General features: G+C 35.9%; 1 protein-coding gene across 5 annotated transcripts in view; it reads left to right on the forward strand.

Moving 5' to 3' along the window:
• The window catches only part of LOC118262676 (titin homolog), a 185241-nt gene that overhangs the window by 77399 nt on the left and 85172 nt on the right, over positions 1–22670 (forward strand). For all 5 annotated transcript variants that reach the window (XM_050703908.1, XM_050703910.1, XM_050703911.1 and 2 more), the window contains exons 2-5: positions 6874–6988; positions 8923–9096; positions 19148–19328; positions 19954–20078. In XM_050703908.1, coding sequence (XP_050559865.1) covers positions 6874–6988; positions 8923–9096; positions 19148–19328; positions 19954–20078 — 595 coding nt within the window. The remainder of the gene's footprint in view (positions 1–6873; positions 6989–8922; positions 9097–19147; positions 19329–19953; positions 20079–22670) is intronic.

The raw sequence follows: 22670 nt of genomic DNA on the forward strand, positions 1-22670 counted from the left end.
TTAAGTCAGTTACAATAATGTATATTGAGGTACTAGTATTTATGTAAGATTCGTAGACAAGCGTGAGGTTATGTACATATGTAACAAAGTATTACTTATTATTTCTACATTTTAAAACAACTGTCAACTAAAATGAAGCTTAAACTACTATCAACCAACTTTTCACACATAGATTAAAACCCCTAGAAAATAAGTTAAGGTCATGTATATAACAAAGTTAGTATTTAGTTACATTCATTCTCAAAAATTCTGTCAACAAAAATGCACCTTAAAAAACTATCAACCAACTTTTCACACATAGATTAAAACCGCTTGAAAATTAATTAAAAACAAAGTTAATCCCGTAACAATTTGAAGTTTCCTGCTCTAAACAAACACGGTTCAAGCTTGACGAATTATCTACAGACTTATCTGATCTTTATAATTATCAATCCGAGGATAGATTCGGCGATGTATGGTCCACAAATAGTAACACTTGAGCGTAGTAAATTCTTATTCCTTCCTCTTGCATGAAAACTATTTGGGAGGGTTCATCGACCTCTTAATTCTCTCCTTTATATAGACTTGATATGTCAGCATGAATTATTGTGATGCGCATATTTTTACATTTTTTTATTTTAATTTTTGTTCCGAAATAGATTTAAGGGTCGTGGGTTTGTTGTGTGTTAGTTATGGTGCTATTATGGTTTAAGTACCTATACTTACTAATTACATTCTGTTATGAAATTTTATAGCACTTTTTTGAGAACAGTGACGTATAAAAGATACCGGCCGTGTTGAGAAAATTAGTGTTTTGTTGTAGTATTTCTGGCAATATGCTGAGTCAGCGCAAAGTATGAGTTTCAACTTAATTTTTTACAACTAAAACTAAAAAAAAGGACAACTCCTTTTTTAATTTAAGGAATATTTTTAGAAAGTTTGACTGAAGTCTAAGTCTTGTAAGTCTCTAACATTACATCTATCGATCCAAATTACAAAACACACACGTACATAGAAAACAGCGACATTAACACTTGGCAATGATTTAGTTCTCGTCATTTACATAAATATATTTAACCACTACGCCCCACAAACGCATGTGCGTGGAATTCAAGGCCCATTTCTACGCAGAACGGGAGCTGTGTGTATACTGTACTGTAGTACAAAATAATACTCGTATATCAGTGCATTTTGACGTGGAATATGCGCTAGCTGTTGTCTTCAACAGCCTGTAACTATCCACTTCTGTGCTATCAAGGCCTTCTCTAACCTATCAGAGAACCACAGATCCCTGTAAGGCTGATGCCTGATGCGGACTACCTAACGGGTTTACCGGGGCTCCGGCTTGAAAAAGCAGGAGTAGGAATGGGGTGGTTTTTAGTCAGTAAGAGTCTGACACTCCTTCTCGCCTCGTCTATGCCAGGAAAAGTCATTGGATGATTTCTCCCCCCTCAAAAAAGGGCCTCTTCTACATAATCACTATGTGAAGTAGGCGGGTGAGACTTATACTGTAGGACTTGGCTTACAGGAATTGCTGCGATTTTAGGAGTCTGTGATGAGCTTGTCCCAGTTTGATATTCAAATGCTACAGCGGTACATTATTTATGACGTCACCATCAGTCCGTTTATGTCCATTGCTGTACATATGCCTCTCTGAAAGTTTACCACTGAATAAATAAATTGATATAAGATATAATTTTCAGTATATGTGTATAAAGACTCAGCCTTTTTGACAACGTGACAACACACTTGTTCTGTCAACAACGATCCTTGAAAAGCATTCAAGGATTGTTGATTGAACAAGTGTGTTTGTGCATCGCGCTACTTACAGGCAAAATGAAACTTTTTCACTTTAAAAATTCAGCTGCATTTTCCACTTAAATTGACATTCATTATATTTCGTATCTTTTTTATTTCGTTTATGGCAATTAGGGAAGCTGTGGGTGTAAGCCGTGTGTCTCGTTACAAATATTAATTGGTACATATCCTCCATCACATATCCTCTTGACAACATTTGATCCTCGTGTTGATAGTCAACACAGAACTTTTGTTGAGCAACACGGTAATGTTGCTCAACAAAAGTTCTGCGTTTAACATAAAGATGACATCAAACAAACAAGTATTCTCTTGAGTGGCCATTATTTGTTGCGCGTTATGTCTCCGCTCAATATGATGATGATGATGATGATGCTTCAACAGCATGTTGCACTGAAACAAATAACATGTTACACGTCTCCTGACGACTTTACGCGAAGTTGTGCAACTCTATCGAACATGTTGAGCTGTTACGCGTCACATGTTGCACGTCAATAAAATTGTTGCCTAGTGAATGCAGCACTAATTTTTATGACATAGGAAGTAACTTATGACTGTTATTTGTTTTAATAATTGTGCGTAAGTGACATGATTTTCGCGCTGTTCGCTTGAATATACTTGTATTTTAACTAATTGTATTTTTTTTTCACATCGTTGTAGCCATTGGATTCATTCAACGTAAGCCACTCTTAAGTAATTACGGGTGAAATAAAAACAATAAATTCTTTGATTCTTATATTGTAGGTCAGTTAGTTTCTCGTACCGACACATCTGAAAGTTATCAACTGTCAGATAAGTAGGGCACCAGTTTCCGATCGACAGTCTCATGATAATTGGGCTAAGATTTTGGCGACCAGTAGATATATCGCAATGATATTTATTTCGGGACGCGCTTCGCACACTTGTGTTGAAAGGGACGCAAGGTCACGGGTTCGCTTCCAAGTTCTTTAACTGAAGGCCGGTTGTTGTACTGGGGCCTTAGTACACGTTTAACGAGATCCGGCTCCAATGAACCAACCAATCTCAGCGCAGAACAAGTTTTTCGATTTCGTTAAACGTAAAGCAAACTCGTATTAAGGCCCCTGTTAAGGTGTTCTTTGAAAGGAAAGATAGTGTTAATATAATTAAAGACACTATATCTATTATTTCTGGATAGGATGTAATCTATTCCACTCACTTTTGTGCAGTTTCATAGTACCTAATATGATTTAACTTCTGAAAACCAGATTTTCAACTTGGGTAATAGGATAGGATTTTGATCCGGGAAAAGGCGCTGGTAGAAACTAGTTTTTATTATAAAGTTAATATTATTCTAAGAAAGAAAAATGCTTTTGCAGAACTAAACTTCGATAAAAGTTATGCTCTGAAGTACATCTCACAAGAAAATCCTTCGCATAGATTTCTGATTCCTTGTAAGCCGTTGCTTGGGGTACGGTACGTCTATGAAACGATATCTCCTATGATATTGAAGGCAGACTACCGAGCACATAGAAATGTTTGGAAATTCTATCTTAACCATACATTTCTGCTCTATTTATTTTCGTTTTGAAGCACATAAATCTAAATAGACAAGTTATGGGTTTAGGATGTCTATGTATATTTGATTTAATGAGGATTCAACAGGACGCTAGTTTGTTTGTATTGTAATAAATAATGTATTTATTTATATGTAGGTACCAATTTAAATTGTAATATACGATTTACTCATATGAAAAATTTGAGAAAAGCTCTACTAATTTCAAGTCATATCGGGTCTCATATTCCAAAATTTAAAACAAAATAACAAATCAATGCTTGTGTCTGTACCACAACGAGATTATCGGACGCCAAACATTTTATGTATAAAAATTTGAGATTTGTTCACCGTTACAGGACTTTACGCTCTATAGTCAAAGTGACTAGGAATATTTCTACATAAAATTGCTTGTGGGATTCAAAATGGTTTGTGCATGTCCCTTGAAGGCATTGAGCGTCACTGTCTGTCTCGATGCTTTTTAAGTTGAACGATGTTTTAGGATTTATTTTACTGAAGTAGGTATAAGGCAGGTTGGATTCGTCTTAAGGGAATTACAAGTGTGAAGACTTAATTTTATTATCATCGTTGTCAGCTCTTGCCAGCCGTATGTAGAACTATATTTTTTTAAGGTTGGAAAATCATCCAGCAACTTCTCCCGCCCTGAGCGAGACGAGAGGGAGTGTCAGACTCTTACTCACTAAAAACCACATCGTTCCAATACCTGCTTTTCGAGTCGGAGCCCGGGTAAACCCACTAAGTAGTCCCCAGTTCCAGATAAATGTAGGACTATTGGCCTATTCCTTGTAAGGGTTGACCAGGATCGACACGATTTTCAGGCGTGATGGAGAGTACAGTTTGGGTATACTAGGATTATAAGACCTGTACTTGTCTCGGGTCTAACACCACTAGCAAGTATAGTAGTGGTAGTGACAAAAGTATTCACTCATCTCACTAGACAATGCAAAGGTTACAAATTTCTTTAAAAAAAAACTTCGAGACTTAATCCCGTTCAATTTAAATTCCAAGAATAGTTGAGCATTACATTTCTCTGTTGTTTAAAGCCATCAAATCTAAATATCACGAGACCGGTGAACGTAACTAGAAATAAATTAGCTGCGCCAGCCAACCGCTTCCATTCATCACTGCGTCACATCTATTTAAAAGTATTTGCATAATCTATGAGCCGATCATACTAAAGTGTTTGTTCTACGCCTCGTGTTCCAATGAATGGAGCATTGGTTTTGTTAACGAGATTCTTTGAACATTTGTCCCATAAGATAAATTAGTTGCCTGCATTGTAATTCAACCCCTATGATGAAGGGGATTTGTAGATTGAAAAATAGTAAGTTTGTGTGATTGCTGATGTTTCGGGTTGATATCAGGTTTGAGCTTTTGTGCGTTTAGAAAATTGTCACCAATTAGTATAAAGCAGAATATTTACCTTGTTTATTAATTTCTATAACTCATACTTGTTCTCTCGTTCAAACTCGACCATGTCAGTTTAAAAAGAGTCTGGAATGACTCACGTTAACTGGCGAATTGTTGATATAGGTAGTTAACATAACATTACAAAAAACATATAACATTACATTCTCGCAAAGAACTTCAATCGTATTCAATATCAATCTAATCCCATGTAATTGGGTATTGCAGTTTAAATCACGAAGAGCGACTACCATGCAATCGATTGGAATCGATAATTCATCCGCTTGAGTCGGTTTCGGTTTTAAAATGGCGATTCGAGTTGTGGTTAAGGACTCGACAGGACTGTATGTGTCACTGTGTGTGACAATTCTTTTGTAACTTCAAATATGAAGTTAATTATAGCAGCGTTGAGGTTTTTGTTTCATTATAATGTTGTTTAGTGAACGCTTTGTGGGTTAATAGCTTTGAACAGATTGATTTTAAGATATGTTACAGCATTTGTTCTCTCAAACCATTCGTTACTCTTTATTAAACAGTGTGACTAGTTCTAGTCTCTTTTAGTACATACATCAACAGCCTATAAGTGGCCACTGCTGACCAAAGCCTCTTCTCACACGGAGAAGGTTTGAGCATTAATCACCACGCTTGCTCAATGCGGGTTGGTGATTTCAAACTTATAATTAGAAATTAGAAAGCCCAGGTTTCCTCACGATGTTTTCTTTCACCCTTTGTCGGTGGTGTTTAAACAATCTCAGAAAGTAGATTTGATTCGGAAAAAATCAAATTGGCGTTGGTAGGTTATGGACCCGCACTCCCATGCATGAGAAGCGAGTATCTTAGGCCTCCAGGGCACCACGACATTTTCATTAGTAGTAATAGCTAATTAATTAGTAGACCTTACTTATTAAAAGTTTTATGGTTTAAAAGGTATGTGTCCATTTTTAAAGGTTTTTTTATTTACCTTGACCTGTTTGTTGACCCAAACACGTCCGATCGGTCTGATATTTTGTACACACTCTTTATCTTAATTACCATACGATATAAGCCCATTAAAACCGTTTAAATTAAGTTATATTTTTATGTATTACTTATTTCTTAGTATGCACTCCTAAGTGTATGAGTACCTACTCAGAACATAAAAGATAATTATTAAATCTGCTAAAAGATACAACTTTCGTTAGAAAAAGAATTTTTGACTAAAAGGTGAACGACATATATATGGATCCTTGCCACGGTGGGTCCAGATTCAGTAACCCTTAACAAAATCAACATTTCAGACTCAGTTTTAGAAAATACAATACTTCGATTTTAAAAGATTTATCCTTAGCTCTGTTCACAACGAATGCCTAGCTTCATGAACTGCCTAACGTATGTCGACTATTCAAAATTGTATTCGAAAAAACCCTTTACCGTTCTTTGACCATCGAGACGAGAATAAACGAATAGAGACACAATGGTACGCTGAAAGTTAAAAAACTCACTGTTTCTGTCCCGATATTACTGAAAGCAACAGCCGTAGAAGACAAATCATGTCATAATAAATAAGTCTCAAGTCTTAACATTCATTCAACTTGATTTATGTAATAGGATAGAAGATCCGTTTGTGTGTCAACCTAGCGACCTCTTTGTAATTCTATCTGTTTGACGTTTGTAGTCATTGTCTTTCCTACGCTCTCGTGACCGTCTATGCGAGTCTCTGCCGGTGACAGGCCAGTAAGCAAGTCTAGCTAGTCTTTGATCTAAAGGATATTACATATCGGTTCGAGCGGATATTTCTTGCAACATTGTTGCCGGTTACGGAGATTTATTACTGTACTATCTATCTATTAACCCGTCTTTATTACTGTGCAATAATAGTTTGTTGTTTTTATTCAGTCATCTTAGAGTTTTAGTTTTCATTGTCATAGATACTTCAAGACTCATTGTATTTTTCATCTTTATGTTTATGTGTATTAGTTGAGATATATAGATGTTATAGTGTAGTCAATACTTGACATGTTGTTATGCTGTATAAAATGGATGTCATTTATTTGCACAAGCATCTTATATCATATTATGAGGATATGTAAAGGTCTATTTGATATCAGATTAAAGAGTTAAGACTCTTATTGATTATATTTTTTGTGTGAAATGTGCAGGAGTCGCGCTGGAGCGTCGTTAGACGAACGGTTCACGGCGACGGATGACGCGGGCGGCGTCCGGCTGACAGTATCTGCGGCACGGACTGGAGACACCAATGTGTACACATTGCAAGTGAGTATGCTCCTTTACTTTTTGTGTAAGAAAGCTGTGTGTGTCGTTATTAATGAGGAATTTTATGATCAAGTGTGTGGAATGTTGTCTTATTTAGATTACAATAATATACTTTGACTTGTGTTTGTCATTTTGATGATATAGAATAATTATTGTAACGATAAAAAAATAAATGATACCAGTAAATTAAAACATCTGTATAATGAAGCTAATTGTAGGTCTGAGTAGTTAACTTATAGTATTGATATATCTAGTAATAGGTACAATAAGTACTCGATTCCTACATAATCAAACACTAATTAAACTACATACAAATTAGTATTACATAATTAATAATTATGTAGGTGTGTCTGTTCATTGTCACGAAGATAATAGACACGGTAACTGGTACACACGTCCTGCAGGCATCGGATGTAATACTGACCAGTGTTTACCTCGTCGGGGACAAAGCGGATGCAATAACACTTACCATGGAAACCAGGTGACAGGATTCCAACCAAACTACACGTCAACTGAAGTAAAATGTCCAACGGTCCACTGAAAATGGACATCAAAGCCTTGATCATAGAAATTTTGGCTTCAATAGCTGGACTGTTCAAATACTAAGATGGGCTTCACAAAGGTACTAGTCCTAGGTATTTCTTGAAGCAAATCTCAAGGCAAACCGTTTCTCCTTTGAGGCTGTAAAGGCTGAAATCCTTTGATTCAACGATAAAGTCTGCCTAAAGCAGAGAGATGGATTGGAGACATGAGTTTAATAGTAAGACCATACGAAGTAGGTATGTTGTGTGACGCATGTAACGTAGGACGAAGTTACTGTTAAAGTTGATGTAGACTTTAATTTTTATTCGGAATAGTTATTATTTTCCATATTCTAATCATGTGTAAAACATAATAGCAGTTGTATTCTTCAGTTTTTGACGACTGGTCCAAAACTGATCTAATTGCCATGATTGATTCTAAGTAATTGACAAAAAAAAATGCTTGTCTTTATTGTGCTCTTGAACACAGACGTGGTTTTGTTTTTCGCAAAATTACAACTAAGACATACTTTTTATTACATGTCGTCTCGTAATTAGGCAGAAAACTACTCGTATCTCCCTTAAAATGCCCTAGAAGACCTAAAACCACCCCATGCTAGTACGCCTTAAGTAAACAACTACCTTTTACGCCGCAAAAAACCCTTTTATAAACTTTCTAGAATTTAATGACTGTCTTATAAAATATTTAACTTGCCCTCTTGGCCCCGCTTCGATCGATAGTGGTGTGCAGTAAGCACCTAATTACACCTATGGGGGCTGTAGGCTGTAGAATGCACGCAGTGTGGTCAGTTCTACCGGCGATGACGAGCGACAGAGTGGGCCGCTGCCTCAGGCGCCTGTACACTTGTTGCTGCTGTCCTCACCTCGGAGACAGTGACGACGATATGGTTTAAATACATTTTATTTTTTAATTTTGACACGTTTGTGTATTTTTGGATCTTTATTGTTTATTCATTCAGTGTAGTACAATTAGCTATCGATTGTTTGTCATTAATTTTGTAACGTCCAGTCTGTTTCCTTGCACTGTTATTAACTATTTCATTGTTATTTGTTTTTCGTTTTTTGATTTTTTGTCCAGGCTGGGGATTACAGACATTCTCTTGAGTGAGATGTCGAATTTAGTGTTGTTTATCACGACTGCGTTAATCATTGCTGAAAAGCAGATACAGTGGATTTGACTTAAGTTATAGTATTTTGACTCAAGTCATTTTTAAGGCATTTTATTGATCTTCAATGTGTGTTATGTATACACATAACATCTTCTATATTATAGTTTTAACCCGTTGTCTGTCGGAACGCAGATCTACGCGAGACACAATGTGTTTTATATTGTGTATTATATACCGACAGACAAGTCGTATATGAACTAAATTGCATTTCCATTTGTTTTAGGCTAGTAATGCAGCCGGGAGCGACACGAGTCGAGTCCGGCTGGAGGTGAGTGCAGATGAAGCCCCCACGGGAGAGGATCCCCCTACCTTCCTGCGACGTCTGCAGGACCTGACCGTGAAGGTCGGGACGAGGACGCGGTTCCTCGTTGAGATCGTCAGCTCTACTGAGTGTAAGGTAAGTGTTGTGAAAGAAGATGATTGGGAATTAATAAGGAAGCAATATTTCACCCGTAGTTTTCAAACACTTGTAATGGAAATCTTTATTTTTATAGGGAAATAAAACAAAATCAAATCTATTGAAATTTCGAAAAGTGGTGTGGTATAAATTACTTGAATATAAAATCGTAGCTGTTTATACAAAAGTAGACAAGAATATTTATGCTATTTTCAAATATTACAGATTCAATACATTATCAATGTAACGTATTCTTAAATTTTTATAAACTGCTTTAATGGAACTGAATTAATTTAAGTAGGTACTTAAATGTACATGTACTGGGTTTTATTTAGTTAGTTTTTACCAAAAAATAGTAGATAAATATTTTTAGATAATTATTTTATTGAACCAAAGATAAAGAACATCGGGCATTTTTGTATGGGACACTTACCTACGGCGAACAAAAATAAAATTAGGTACGGTGGATAGGCAATTAAATCTAGTTCACAATGGTATAGTTCCCATATCTGTGGGTCGTGGCAATAAGGAGAAATTGGACATTTAAAAAATATTTATAAATGTTTTTGGGCAATAATTGAAGAGGAAAAAGGGAATCAAAAATAATTAAAACAACATATTTTTCTCTTAACTTTTGGCGAAGGACTGCGATGATGATGACGAAGGACTGCGATGTAGTAAGATAAGCTAGCTACCTGCGCGAGCGCAACATAATACCAGTTTTAAGACTATGGGCGAGAGTGAGAACGAAATATGCACATCAACTTGACGGATTTAGTCTGATTGGGTTTATAAAAATACCACGGAGTGATATTTTAACTTACTGAGCGGTCGTTTAGTAATTAGGAAAAAAGTCAACTTAAAATATCATTTTCATTTTACTAATTATTTCCATTTTCCCATTATTGTGAATCAAAATAACTACACAATATTAAATATGATTGCAAACACTATCATTTAAAAATATTTTGGTTTATGTTCGCGACTTTTAAAAAATCGGGTAAAAAACGCCCGATGTCCTTTGTATATAAATGTTTGTAAACATTTTTAATGAACCTCCACTCTTAGATATACCATAACCTATATTATATGGTTAAAATCACGTACGCCTATGTATTATTATATCTACCTATAGGAATGTGGTACTTAGATCAGTCATTTAATTAGTGAACAACCAAACAACGTAATTACAAATCGACATGGAATTGGACAAACATATACAATACATAAATGCACCTAATGTAATGTAATACATGTTCTTATACTAACAAATAATTAAGCGTATTCTAGGTCATTCCGATCGATATCCGATTGTATTTTTGTATTTCTTTCTTGAAGAAAAAATTACTACGGCCTTGATAGTTTTACACATTAGAATCCATGTCGGGCAACGCTGACCGATGCTAAAGGAAGAGTAGCCTATAACTGTTTCTTGTTGGCAGTGAAAGGCTTAACATGTTTACTAAAAATAACGGTTTGCTCAAGTAAAAAGCTCTAGTACAGTCTAGTTTCGAGTCACAGAGGAACTCTTCCTCATAAGTGGCGTGCGTGGACGCCGCGAAATCGCGTAGCTTATATTATTCAAGATTTTTAATGATGTAAAATTATTCAACAAAGCATTTTAACGAGCATTCCGCTTACTGTCTTGCCCGCATGATTAAAGGAAATAATAGAGGCTATATTACCTAACTATAACCATCTATTTACTTGCTATCATTAAAATCATATTATAATTGCACTTAATTCTAAAGATAGACAACGATACGACCATTTATTTGCATTATTAATGCTTATTAGTTCGATTCGACTTTATAAAAGTTCTACATTTCGTTTTTATGGCTATACCTAACTCCGGAACTACTAGTTCGAATTGAGTAATTATTTTTGTGTTGGATAGTTCATTATTTTATTGAGGAAGGTTATAGGGTATAAAACATCACGCTATGGTTTATAGGAGCCGAGCAGCGAGCGAAACCGCACGACTGTAGCTAGATTACCTACCTATGTACCAGTCTACTACTTCTCTTTTATGGGCTGAAAGTCGTGATGGTGTGTTTATCATGATGGAAATTATTGCTCTAATAGATTGAAAGCATTCCTTCCATACTACGTGATTAGTAGATAATCTTTGTTTTATTTCTGAAGCCAAAATATTTGAGAGAATTAAGGTTAAAAGCTTCTAAACTACTAATTTATTATTAACGGCTGACATCTCTTCAACCATAATATAATTATAGCAAAAATGTTTATCTAATTAGTCGGATCGAAAATAAAATCTTGCTTTAGACAAATAATCTATTTCTATCAAAAAGTCTTAGGTATGAGAATTGTATGGGCGATTTCTCAGTTACCTATCTCATTTGTAATATAGTTTTAAAAACAAATAATATATTGCCGAACTCAGCAAACAAAGACGGTTTGCCTAGTAGTCGCACTTAAGAGACTGTCTGATTTCAAATTCCCACCAAACTACCTAATATTTTGAATTATTTGAGTGCTATATCAAACACATGAATCACCTAGAAATAACGAAATTAAAATCGAAATAAAAGCTACAATAAATAATTATAAAAATACCACCTCATTTCTCGAACGCACTTCCCATCGGCGCCATCTTTGTTTTTCCGGGGAGCCGTCAAAGATGCGCGGGAACTGATTTACAGATTATAAATACGTACCACAGAGTCAACAGATAACGGATGCGGTTCGAAATAGACTATATTATGTCACGAATAACGTAGTTGGACATTCCAATGTCTCTCAAGGTTTCTGCTAGCGTTAATGAAAGTGTGTTACGAGTTCGCGTGGGCAGTTCTCTATACGTAGTACAATAGATACGCGAATAAAATTAAACTTTATGAAACTTTTTTATTGGTTTTTTTACACACATTTTTGCGTAATGATTGTGAAATATATTTAATAAGAGAAAAATTTTACGTAATTTGCAATGGATGTTGTAACAGAATCTAGGGTTTCTAATCCTACTAGTCTCACTTCAGAGAGGTAAATGGTCAGTAAGACTGCCTATCAAGAAACTTTTTGGTATACTAGTTTGTATAAGTGCTGTTAGCTTTAAAATTGTGCTCCATTTGTCTACCTCTACACCATGAAATTGTTTTTGTAAATAGGCTACAAAAGAGTACTTTTACACGTTAAAATTATTTAAAAAAAAGTCTTTATGAGGCCGGCATTTCCTAACGGACTACTCTGAGAAGTAATGCCTCTTTTAAAGTCCAGACAATTATGTGCAAAAAAATATGTGGGAGAACCATGCAAATTTGTTATGTAGTGGGTTCGTTTAAGGGGTACATTATATTAATCTGATATAGGATATCTAAAAAATATTTCAGCCAAGTTGTTTTGTTTATAACTCAGTCAATAGCTACCTACTCATTATTGTGTTCAAACAACATAGTTCCTTTGTCACATAGAGAACAATACGTGGGTTTGGGCGTAAATCCGTATTTTCTCTACTAGTGAACAATAAATTATATTTAAACATTTATCTATCCTTGTTTTTCTATTAATATGAAAACATGGGCAAAACTTGTTTTAACCATTTTGTAAATAACTATGTCAGAATATATTCACCAGTGGTATTATTAGTTATTATTTTATAAAGTAGGTCATGTTAGAATAGGAAACTTAGTTTCTACTTAATTTTAACTCCCAAAGTGTAAACATAAGTTGGCCACAGTATTAAGACTCATAGCGTTACTGACAAAAAGTAGGTATAATTTGATTTTAAAATTAATAATACGTATTAGTCAAATATTACTTATAAAGCAAAAGTAATGATGAGTCTTTTTTAGAGGTAGGAAAATCATCCAATGACTTTTCCCGTCTCGGGTGAAGCGAGAAAGAATGTCAGACTCTAACTAATTAACATCAGATTTATACATCATAATTTTTTTCCACCATCGTAATGACAACGATAGCTTTAAAAACTTAAACAGCATCGAGCTATGCAGATATAGGTAATATTACTTACAAAATGTCACTTTGGTACTTACCAGATCTAAAAGACCGAAAACTAACCTGTAACACCTCTGGTGTTGCGGTGGCCCATAGGCGGCGCTAATCCCTTACCATCAGGTGATTCGTTTGCTAGTATGCCTCCTATTTAGCGTTGCCAGGCGTCCGGATAAAGCCGGACATGGTCAGGCTTTTTGATTGCGTGTCCGGCCAAAATTAATTGGTTTTTACATTCCTTTTTCTGTCCTATTAATAATAAGTTGCGAAATCCTAAATCTTGTAGGGTGTCCGGCCTTTTTATTCACATGTCCGGCCAAGCTGGCTGGCCTATCTGGCTTTTAGGTTTGGTGACCTAATCCAAAAAAAAAGAATCATAAGCCTCATCGAATGGCGGACATTTTTTGACTCCCAGCCACCCTGGCAATTACGTGTAGGCTTTAAAGGCTATGGGATTTACATGGCACGCCTCTAGCTAAGTACATACAAAGGGTAGTGATAAAATTTCAATTAACATGTTCACTGATGCAGCAACAATGTCCATCATGATACATTTATTGTGCAATCGGACAAAGGACTCGATAACTCGAACCAACGGTTTGTAGAAGCCTGATTATTACTGCAGTTTTGGACTCTTTCTAATCATAATATGGGGTATTAGGTCTAATAATATGATACCTCATTATTCGATAATTTTTACCAACTAGAACTTCTAGTAAGTGGTATTGGAATACGTAACAGATTACCGGGGCTCCGGCTCAAAGCAGTAGAAGGATCGGGTTGGTTTTTAGTCAGTAAGAGTCTGGCAGTCCCTCTCGCTTCACCCAAGGCGGGAGAACTCATTGGATGTTCCCCCCCTTCTCAAAAAGTGGTATTGGAATAAATGGGTGTCATATGTACTCCTTTGTTGACTCCTATGGAGAATAAAAAGATTGTCTTTTTTATAATAAAATTAATAATAGTAATGTTAATTTTCTGGCCCATTAACTAATGAATATTATATTTCATTTTCTAGTTACCTCACACAGTCAAATTATATAGTTTGCAGTAGCTCTTATTGCATAGTAGTTAGTAATATTGCAATTACATTTTAATTAAAACTTCATAGGTTCATTTTCGTTCTAAAACAAATTAATTATTGACTACACATAATTTCAATGCTCAATTTAGAACTTCTCTAATTAATTAGAAACTGTAATTATGACCAGTATATGGTAATAATATGTATGTAGGGTTCCTGTTACATAGCAGGCCTTAAATTCGTTGCATAATTGGCTAAAATTGGGCAAAGCTAATCTGGGTCCTGTATTTCGGGGAACAATATTGGTATGTTTGATCCTATATGAAGCTATCTAAATAATTCCATTCCACGTTTTAATAGATACTGGGATTATGTATTCAGTGTAGTGGTTCGATAGGTCAGTAGGTGCATTTCTTGGATCGGACATATTGGTATAATTAGCTATTCCAATTTTCCTAATTCCCAGTAATAATAGGGAAACTGTGTGGTGATGAAATAATAAAATACTTAGTACTTTTAACTAAAAATCACGGTTTACTCACGTACATTAATGGAGAAAAGCTCTACTATTTGCAGTAGGCTGCGCGACGTCGCCGCGTCTGCGCACGCAGCTTACGATTAAAGTCCCTCTGTGACTCGAAACTAGTAGAACTTTTCTCTCAGAGTTTATATGTGACAATTGTGTTGAATCTTGACCACTAAAAAGATCAGTCGCAAGAACAAAATGAGAAATGTTTGTCCAAATCCGAGGGTGTCGCCTTTGGTCAGAGAAACAAACGTTTCAGCTTCATTGTATTAGTATAAGTAGATTTGTCTTTGTACGTCGATGTTGAATACAGTCAAGTGAAATATTAGCGCTTTGCTCCTGACATTTTTGACATGGATTTCTATACCACAACTAGCTCTCTGTCTTTGAAACTACACAACGATTTTATTGCATAATTTCTGTTAGCTTGTGTTTAAGTGGTTTAATGTGATTATTTCTTATTTTTTTTTTGTTGTTACACCCTGTGTCATATTATTATGTAGTGTTCTATTTATCCAGTCGCAGGGCTGCAGGAAAAAACCCAAAAGGGATATGCAGTGCCTATGTAGGTACCTTTGTTTTGTTATATTTTTTTCCTGTGTGTTGTATTTGCGTACATACTCGTAAATAAATGAATACCTAATACATTTTTCTCCTGGATTGCGATATTTTTTACGAAAGATTGTTCCGTGCGGTAGTTAAGGTGAATGCTGTAGAATAGCCTTTGTTTCAATATTCGGCTTTTGCAATTTTCAGCTCGATATCCGATACTATGATGATAAGATTCGCGGTAGTGAAATGTATATTTTTGTTACGTAGAATAGTCGGGCATCCAGCCACTGCGATAACTGTGTAGTTTATTTTTACTCAGTAAAATGGTGATTCTGATTAAAATGTAGTTTACTAGAAATATGTTGTTACTGTCTATGACTGCCTCGTTGGTCGAGTGGTCGCAATAGGGGGGATCCTATTGCCATACACTGGGCACAATTCCAGACTCCGTGATTCGTACCGTGTGTGTTCCGAAAAAAGCCTAGCAACACTTTGCCCGACCCGGGAATCAGACCCGACACCCCTTGCCCGGCAGACGCACTTGCGACCACTCGACCAACGAAGCAGACAGTCTGAGGCAACGAGGCTGAAATATTTCCAAAATCTGTAAGATCCGCAGTAATACTTATTATCTATCTTTCTTACATACGTTTCGATATAATATAGTGCTCATCTAAACCTACCGAATAATATTTAGTCAGTAGCTTACAATTAGGGTTTCGCCAAGCCACAGTATAGGTATATTGGATTGATATAAACCCAGCCACCGTGCAAGCCTACAAGGTTTCGAGGAACCATTTCAACTGAATGTTGCATGGTTTCCTATAGTCCACCGTTGCCATGGTTACGGCTTAGAGACTTTTCGTGCTTTTATTGCAGGGGATTGGCGTAACATATCATTGTTTTTCATAGAATAGATATAGGCACAAGTGTATTACTTTAATGTTAAACTAGGTTCTTCCGCGCGGTGTTACCTTCTCTACTCGGTTCCTTTTGATAGTAGCGTGCTTTATAACCTATAACCTTCCTCAACAAATGGACTATCCAATACTTTCACGGCACGAATGGATCGGATCGACCGGAGTTATACCACGGCTTCACAGAAAACCGACGTGAAACAACGCTTGCGTTTTATTTCGTTGTGTGAGTGAGGTTACCGGAGGCACAAAATCCCACCGCTCCCAGACTTCCCAATCCCGGATTCCCTAGAAACCCTTAAATTCCTAACCCTTAAAAAGACGGCAACGCACTTGTAATGCCTTTGGTGTTTTGGGTGTCCATTAGGCGGCCGTGATTGCTTAACATCAAGTAATCCGTCTGCTCATACATATACCGGCTTATGTATACCATAAAAAATCCAAACAAACTTGACTCCAGAAACTTTTCAAGACCCTTTTTTTCTTATTTGTAATTCTCAAATTATAATTGAACCTGTCAGTTACTAAACTGTACTTAAGTCTATTGTGTATAGTTATAAGTACATAATAATATTATGATATTGTCACTGTTCACTGGAGTAATATTTTATACCAGTGCAGTATCGAGTTTCCGTACATTGTCATCGAATGCGATGCGTAGGAAGCTTTTCATAGCCGAGACAACCTTTGTCTTCGCTGTCGCTTTAATATAAATACCTACAATAATGAAAAGTTTTATTATGAAGGGATGCCATATTTCTCCTCAAGAATTGTAAATAGTTTATCGAGGAATTAATGTCTTGTTGATAATGCTGAAAGAAGAAATTCAAAGTTCACATATCGCACACCTAGTAATATATTGGCACATTTACGGTTTTACTAGTTTGCCTGACTTATTTAGTTTTTAGTTTACTGACCAATGAACCGTTGTTTACTTGCGTGAGGGGGGAAACTGCAATAATGGTATAATGACACTTACGACCTCTCTCGATGAATATGGAAATAAATATAGATTAATATTATGCACTCTTAAACACGTAAACCATATAAAGTCTATTTCGCATTTTTTGCAGATGTGCCAATATATTACTAGGTGAGCGATATGTATATAACATAATATGTGAACCGGCCTGATCTAGTTATTTTAAAGATTGACATGTAAGAGTGTTATCTTATAACCAACTTGCAAAAATAAATATCATTTATTATTTATCATTTTAACCCAATTAAATTATTGATCGATCGAGCTTAATTCCAGCAAACATTTTTTCCCTCAAATATGGTTAAATTGATTTCAACTTCCCAGTAGTCCCGTGTGAAATTTGTGTGAAAATGGTTACAGTCCATTACTAAAATATTGAATGTTTAATATCTCTTTTGTTTTCATGTACATTGTACAATGTTTTGTTAATAGCAACTTTAATAATAGTCTTATTTCCATTTATGAAATTAAATATTCACATTGTTTTATTACAACCAGAGCACTGCATTAAATAAACTCATGATAGGTATTTATTTTCGAATTTCATAATAATATGTATTTTACGACAGATGTAAAGAACTGATATCCTTTTTATAATTATATACAGATTTATAATTATGTATTGTATTCTTGTTCATAATATATTTTATGTCCATATTTTACAGTTGTGTTAAATTTTACATAATCGGTTTTTACATATTTAATTAATATCGATATTATAATATTATTATATCCGATACAGATATTAATCAGATTAAAATAAATATATTTTGTAAATGAACGAATATTATCGGTTTCAAAAAGAAAATCTGGGTAAATAATTAATTCTACAAGCTACAATATGAATGAAGAAGAAACCTAACAACAATAAGTACCAATGTGACTTTTTATGTGTAGTTTTTAAGATTATTAAGACATTACTGACAAACGATGAAGTAAAGCATCGTGAGGAAACCTGGGCTTATAATTTCCGATATAAGTTGGTTTTTTATTGATATTATTATAAGTTTTATCTCCTTGAATGCGATCTGTATTTTGCGCGAAAGCGTAACAAATAAACATCGATACACTTATATTTATAAAAGTTTCGTATAAAATATTAAGCTATTAAACTAGAAGTAGGACTCAGATTAAATTTCTTATTTCTATTTATAATTTCTCATTCAATTTAACATTATTGCAGTCTTTTATGATATTGTGTTAATTATAATGTCTAATTTAATGGAATAATCACTTCCCAATATATAAGTATATGTATATTACAAACATATTATGTACTCAGTGAAATGGTTACAATTGCCATCTGTTCCGATGCATATTACCTCCTTATTAGTTCCCTTTGTCTAGGGCCTGATTAATTCGGACACTGTTCAATTGGACAAATAATAATCAATGCCTACATATAATCTATATGTAATTTGTACGTACATATAGCTATGTTTACGGTATTAACTCTGCGGTTTCGCTTATTAGCTAATAATATAATCAGTTTAGGGCTGTCAGAGCAACGTCTTGCCCGAAGCTTATGTATTTGTGAAGTCCAGACCGAGGTCGATAACTTCAGTCTAAAGATTTTTATATTATAAAATATCTAGTATTAGATTTTTTTAAACTATGACTTATGGCTGCACGGTTGGTGCTGTGACTGGGCCAGTGGCTGCTGCGTAACGTGAGGCGGATGCGATTCCCGCACGGACCAACACTTTGTGTGATCCACAATTTGTTGTTTCGAGTCTGGGTGTCATGTGTAGGTAAACTATGTAGTATGTTTGTAAACGCCCTCACGACACAAGATAAAATCCTATTGCAGGGCAAAGATAAAAATTAAATTAAGTTTACACTAAAGTCAAAACTACTGGCCATAATTAAAAAAAAGTGCTACTTCACTGTGGCACGATGGCCCTCTCTAGGGACTTGCCATAAGACTCCACACTTGGCGAACTATGTAAAGATCATCAATAAAGTTTCAATTTTATCAAAGAGTGTTGCTCCCTGTATAATAAGCGTGGTGACAAAATTTACTCACCCATCACCACATAGCATTATTCAACCACGTATTTACATGTTTCTGTGTTGTCCAGGTGACATGGTTCCGCAACGAGCGTCGCTTGTTGGAAGCGGAGCGGGTGGCTCTGGCCCGCGATGGCAACTTCTGGTGTGCTGACGTGGCTGCCGTCAGCGTCGACGATGCTGGCCGATGGACCTGCACTGCTGAGAACGCCGGCGGCAGGGCCAGCTGCTCCGCGCATCTTAATGTGCTTGGTCAGTATTTTGGATCTTTTTAGGGTACTTGAATTAACGCTAGACTGCTGTTTTTGGTAAGTCATATAGGCAGGGTAAGTCAAAGTCAAAGCATCAATTTCAATTAATCATTGATTATACACTTTTGACATTTGAAATGTCAATTTGAATTGTCCATCACTCTGTCTGTCAAAGAAGCAAGGTGTCCGTTCTAAAGTGTATCTTCGAATGGAGAATAACGAGAGAGAAACTCCATCGTTACTCTATCCAAAAAAATGTTAATCTCTCTGATACATTATTTGATCCTTTATTTTGGGTTATGGAGTAATAGCTACATTGTTTATGTAGTTTGTCTTAAGTCCCTTTAAAAAAAAATAACTCATTAAAAACTAAACTTCCACAAAAGCAAAAGGTTCCCACCTATACTACTGACTGTGAGTAAAGAATCCAACCCTTTTCTTCTACCGTAGACCGTACAGGATGCACCAAACACAGGAAACAGTGAATACTCCCGTCGGATATAAAAATACATTTGTTATTCTTAGCTGTCTAAAGAACCTAAATACCAGAACCAATTTCTAACTTTCATTAACCCCAAGACTTAAAAAGTCTAAAATCCTCATCTAAATATTTCTTTACTCCTCAGTACCGAAGGCGTACAAGCGGCCTGAGTTCGTGGAGGAGCTGCGAGCACTCCTCACGGAGCAGGGGACTGTGTCACTCGAGTGCAAGGTGGTGGGGGTACCCACGCCGGTGCTGAGGTGGTTCAAGGTAAAACATACGTTAAGTAGAGGTTGACAAGATCTCTAATCCTAATTAAGCATTAAGTCCACACTAAAGAACCAACATGCATCAGAAGGTCTAGTACGTGCTCTGATTGGTTGATTTATTCTCACCGGCCAATCACATCGCCGAACGCCATCTCGTATCAAACTCGAAGCAAACTCGTACCAAGGATATAGTTGTGTCAATACACTGGTAGTGTTTTGGTTTGTATATTACTTGTTAATCTGGTGCTACCTATAGGCACTTCTACTTATTCCTATGCCAATACACAGTGCGTGAATATCATACCTTTGTCCCATGAGGTAGGCAGACATAAAATGTAGTGTCCATAAAGTTTTTCTCCAAGGCTTATAATTGACTTCCGCAAATGTAACATTTCTTTAGTCTGCAATTTATTAAACACAGGTTTCCTTATAAAATTTACTTGAAAAAATAAGCACTCTAACATCATATAATTAAGTGAGACAACTTAGTCTACACAAAAAAGGGTAACAAAAGATCGAAAAGACCAAGCGACGACGCGATGTCGACAGGACAGCTAAGTAGACTTTATCACAAATAAATAACTTATGAAAATTGCACAACGATAAGGGAATTTGGTTTCTAACCATACCACATTGTTATATTATAAAGTTCATTTTCCTTTTGACTTTGACAAAGTTTTCTTGAAACGTTCCCTAATAAGTTGTTCTTAGAATTTTTCATTTTACTTAAATTGCGCTGCTTATGCACGGTAGCGTAGGTAACGTGGGTCGGAAAAGCGAATACGATATAAGATAATACAAGTTGAAAAGTGAAGTAGAAAGATGAAAAGTTCAGGTACCGTCTTGTTTTAACAACGAACATTTAGTTCTTACAAAGACATCTTCGTTTTAAGCTGAGATTTACAGCTTAGACGTATAGTAGTAGTATTAGTATACTGCCTCGTTGGCCAAGTGGTTGCAAGTGCGACTGCCACGAAAGGGGTTTTCGGGCTCGATTCAAGGGTTGCGAAGGGCAAAGTACTGCTGGGCTTTTTTCGGTATTTCGAAAATTTAGTAGTAGCACGGAGTTTGAAAATGTACCCGGTATATGGCAATAGGCTCACCACCTGGATGTATATTGTACAGTAGTATTACATGCCATATGTTGTGGCATACGTGCCATAATGTGCACCTTCCATCCCTTCGGGGATGACCGATAAAAGGTATGACCTATATAATATGGTCACGCCTATGGTTTAACATCTTCGAAATTAATGATTAGAAAAGAATGAAAAATTCTGCTACAGGGTAGAAATCTCTTGTACTTATCAAGATACCGAAGGAGGTTATTTAAAAGAAAATATATCATGTTTCTAACAACAACATAATAATATTTCTTTTATGCTGTGTCTCAAAAATTCTTAGTATTTGTACAGGTTTGGAATTACACCGAAGTAGGTCACACTTGTTGCAATGTTAGTTTATCCCCCTTTCTTTGGAATTCGGGGAATAGCAGCTTTGTGGTGGAGATTCAACCGGATTTCGTGTACAGAGTGTTTGGTGCATGCATCTACACATTTCTTTTGAGGGATTTGGGACGACATTAGCTAACCATAAACCGTTCGCCCCCAATTTCGGTTTAATGAAATCAAAATTAGAATCAAATTGTTTCATTTATCTTAAAATAACTTCTTTGTTTGTGAGTGAGTGTAGTGGCAAAAAATTATTTTGTTATATTCTCAAAAATATTTCAAATCTAAATATACATAAGTAGTCTGTGTGCCACAAGATAACAAATTATTATTTAATGGCCACAAGAATAATCTATTCGAAAATGTTCAATTTAATATTAAAAGTGAAGCTTCTACTTTCTCTCTCGTTTCAACCACTGTCTTTTTAATTTGTCTTTACAACGTAAAAATAAAAATAGAAATAACAATGCTACAGTACGCTGCAGTCTGCAAACCTGTCGGAAAGAGACCACAAGAATTCAGAACTCTAAAATGTTAAGACTAAGAGTCTTTTTACAAAGTCATCTAACTGACGTATTAGCCATATAAAATATATGTCGATTAAGTTAACAAACATATAAGTAGTAACACATTAAGTAATATTGTAATAAGTAGCTACTGAAATGAGCTGTGAAAGTCTTCAGCCTGATATGATGATGATAATAGCTATTCGTATAGGCAGATGTATGTATTGGCGACCTCTTGGGACATAGACGTGAAATTATACGGTTTACGTTTATTAGTGAAACAACATACGAGTAGCGGAACACAGATCCGGTCTCTAAGAGAATCCATGGTCGAACGGTTGAACTCGTCCCTGAAGGCGGTTTCCGATTGGGGTGACGCCAACTTGGTCAAGTTCAACGCTACCAAAACCCAGGCGTGTCTATTCTCTGCCAAACGGAGTCAATTTCCGCTGGCTCCGACTTTCCGAAATGTGTCCGTTCCGGTAGCGGATCGTCTTGAGCTTCTGGGCGTAACTCTATCGCCAACGCTTAACTTCGGCTCTTATATAGAGTCGAAGGCGCATCTGGCTGGTAGGAAGTTGGGTATCCTCTCGAAGGTGAGACGGTACTTCACACCGAAACAACTGCTGAGCCTGT

The sequence above is a fragment of the Spodoptera frugiperda genome, chromosome 25, assembly GCF_023101765.2.
Source record: "Spodoptera frugiperda isolate SF20-4 chromosome 25, AGI-APGP_CSIRO_Sfru_2.0, whole genome shotgun sequence".
NCBI classification, from domain to species: Eukaryota; Metazoa; Arthropoda; class Insecta; order Lepidoptera; family Noctuidae; genus Spodoptera; species Spodoptera frugiperda.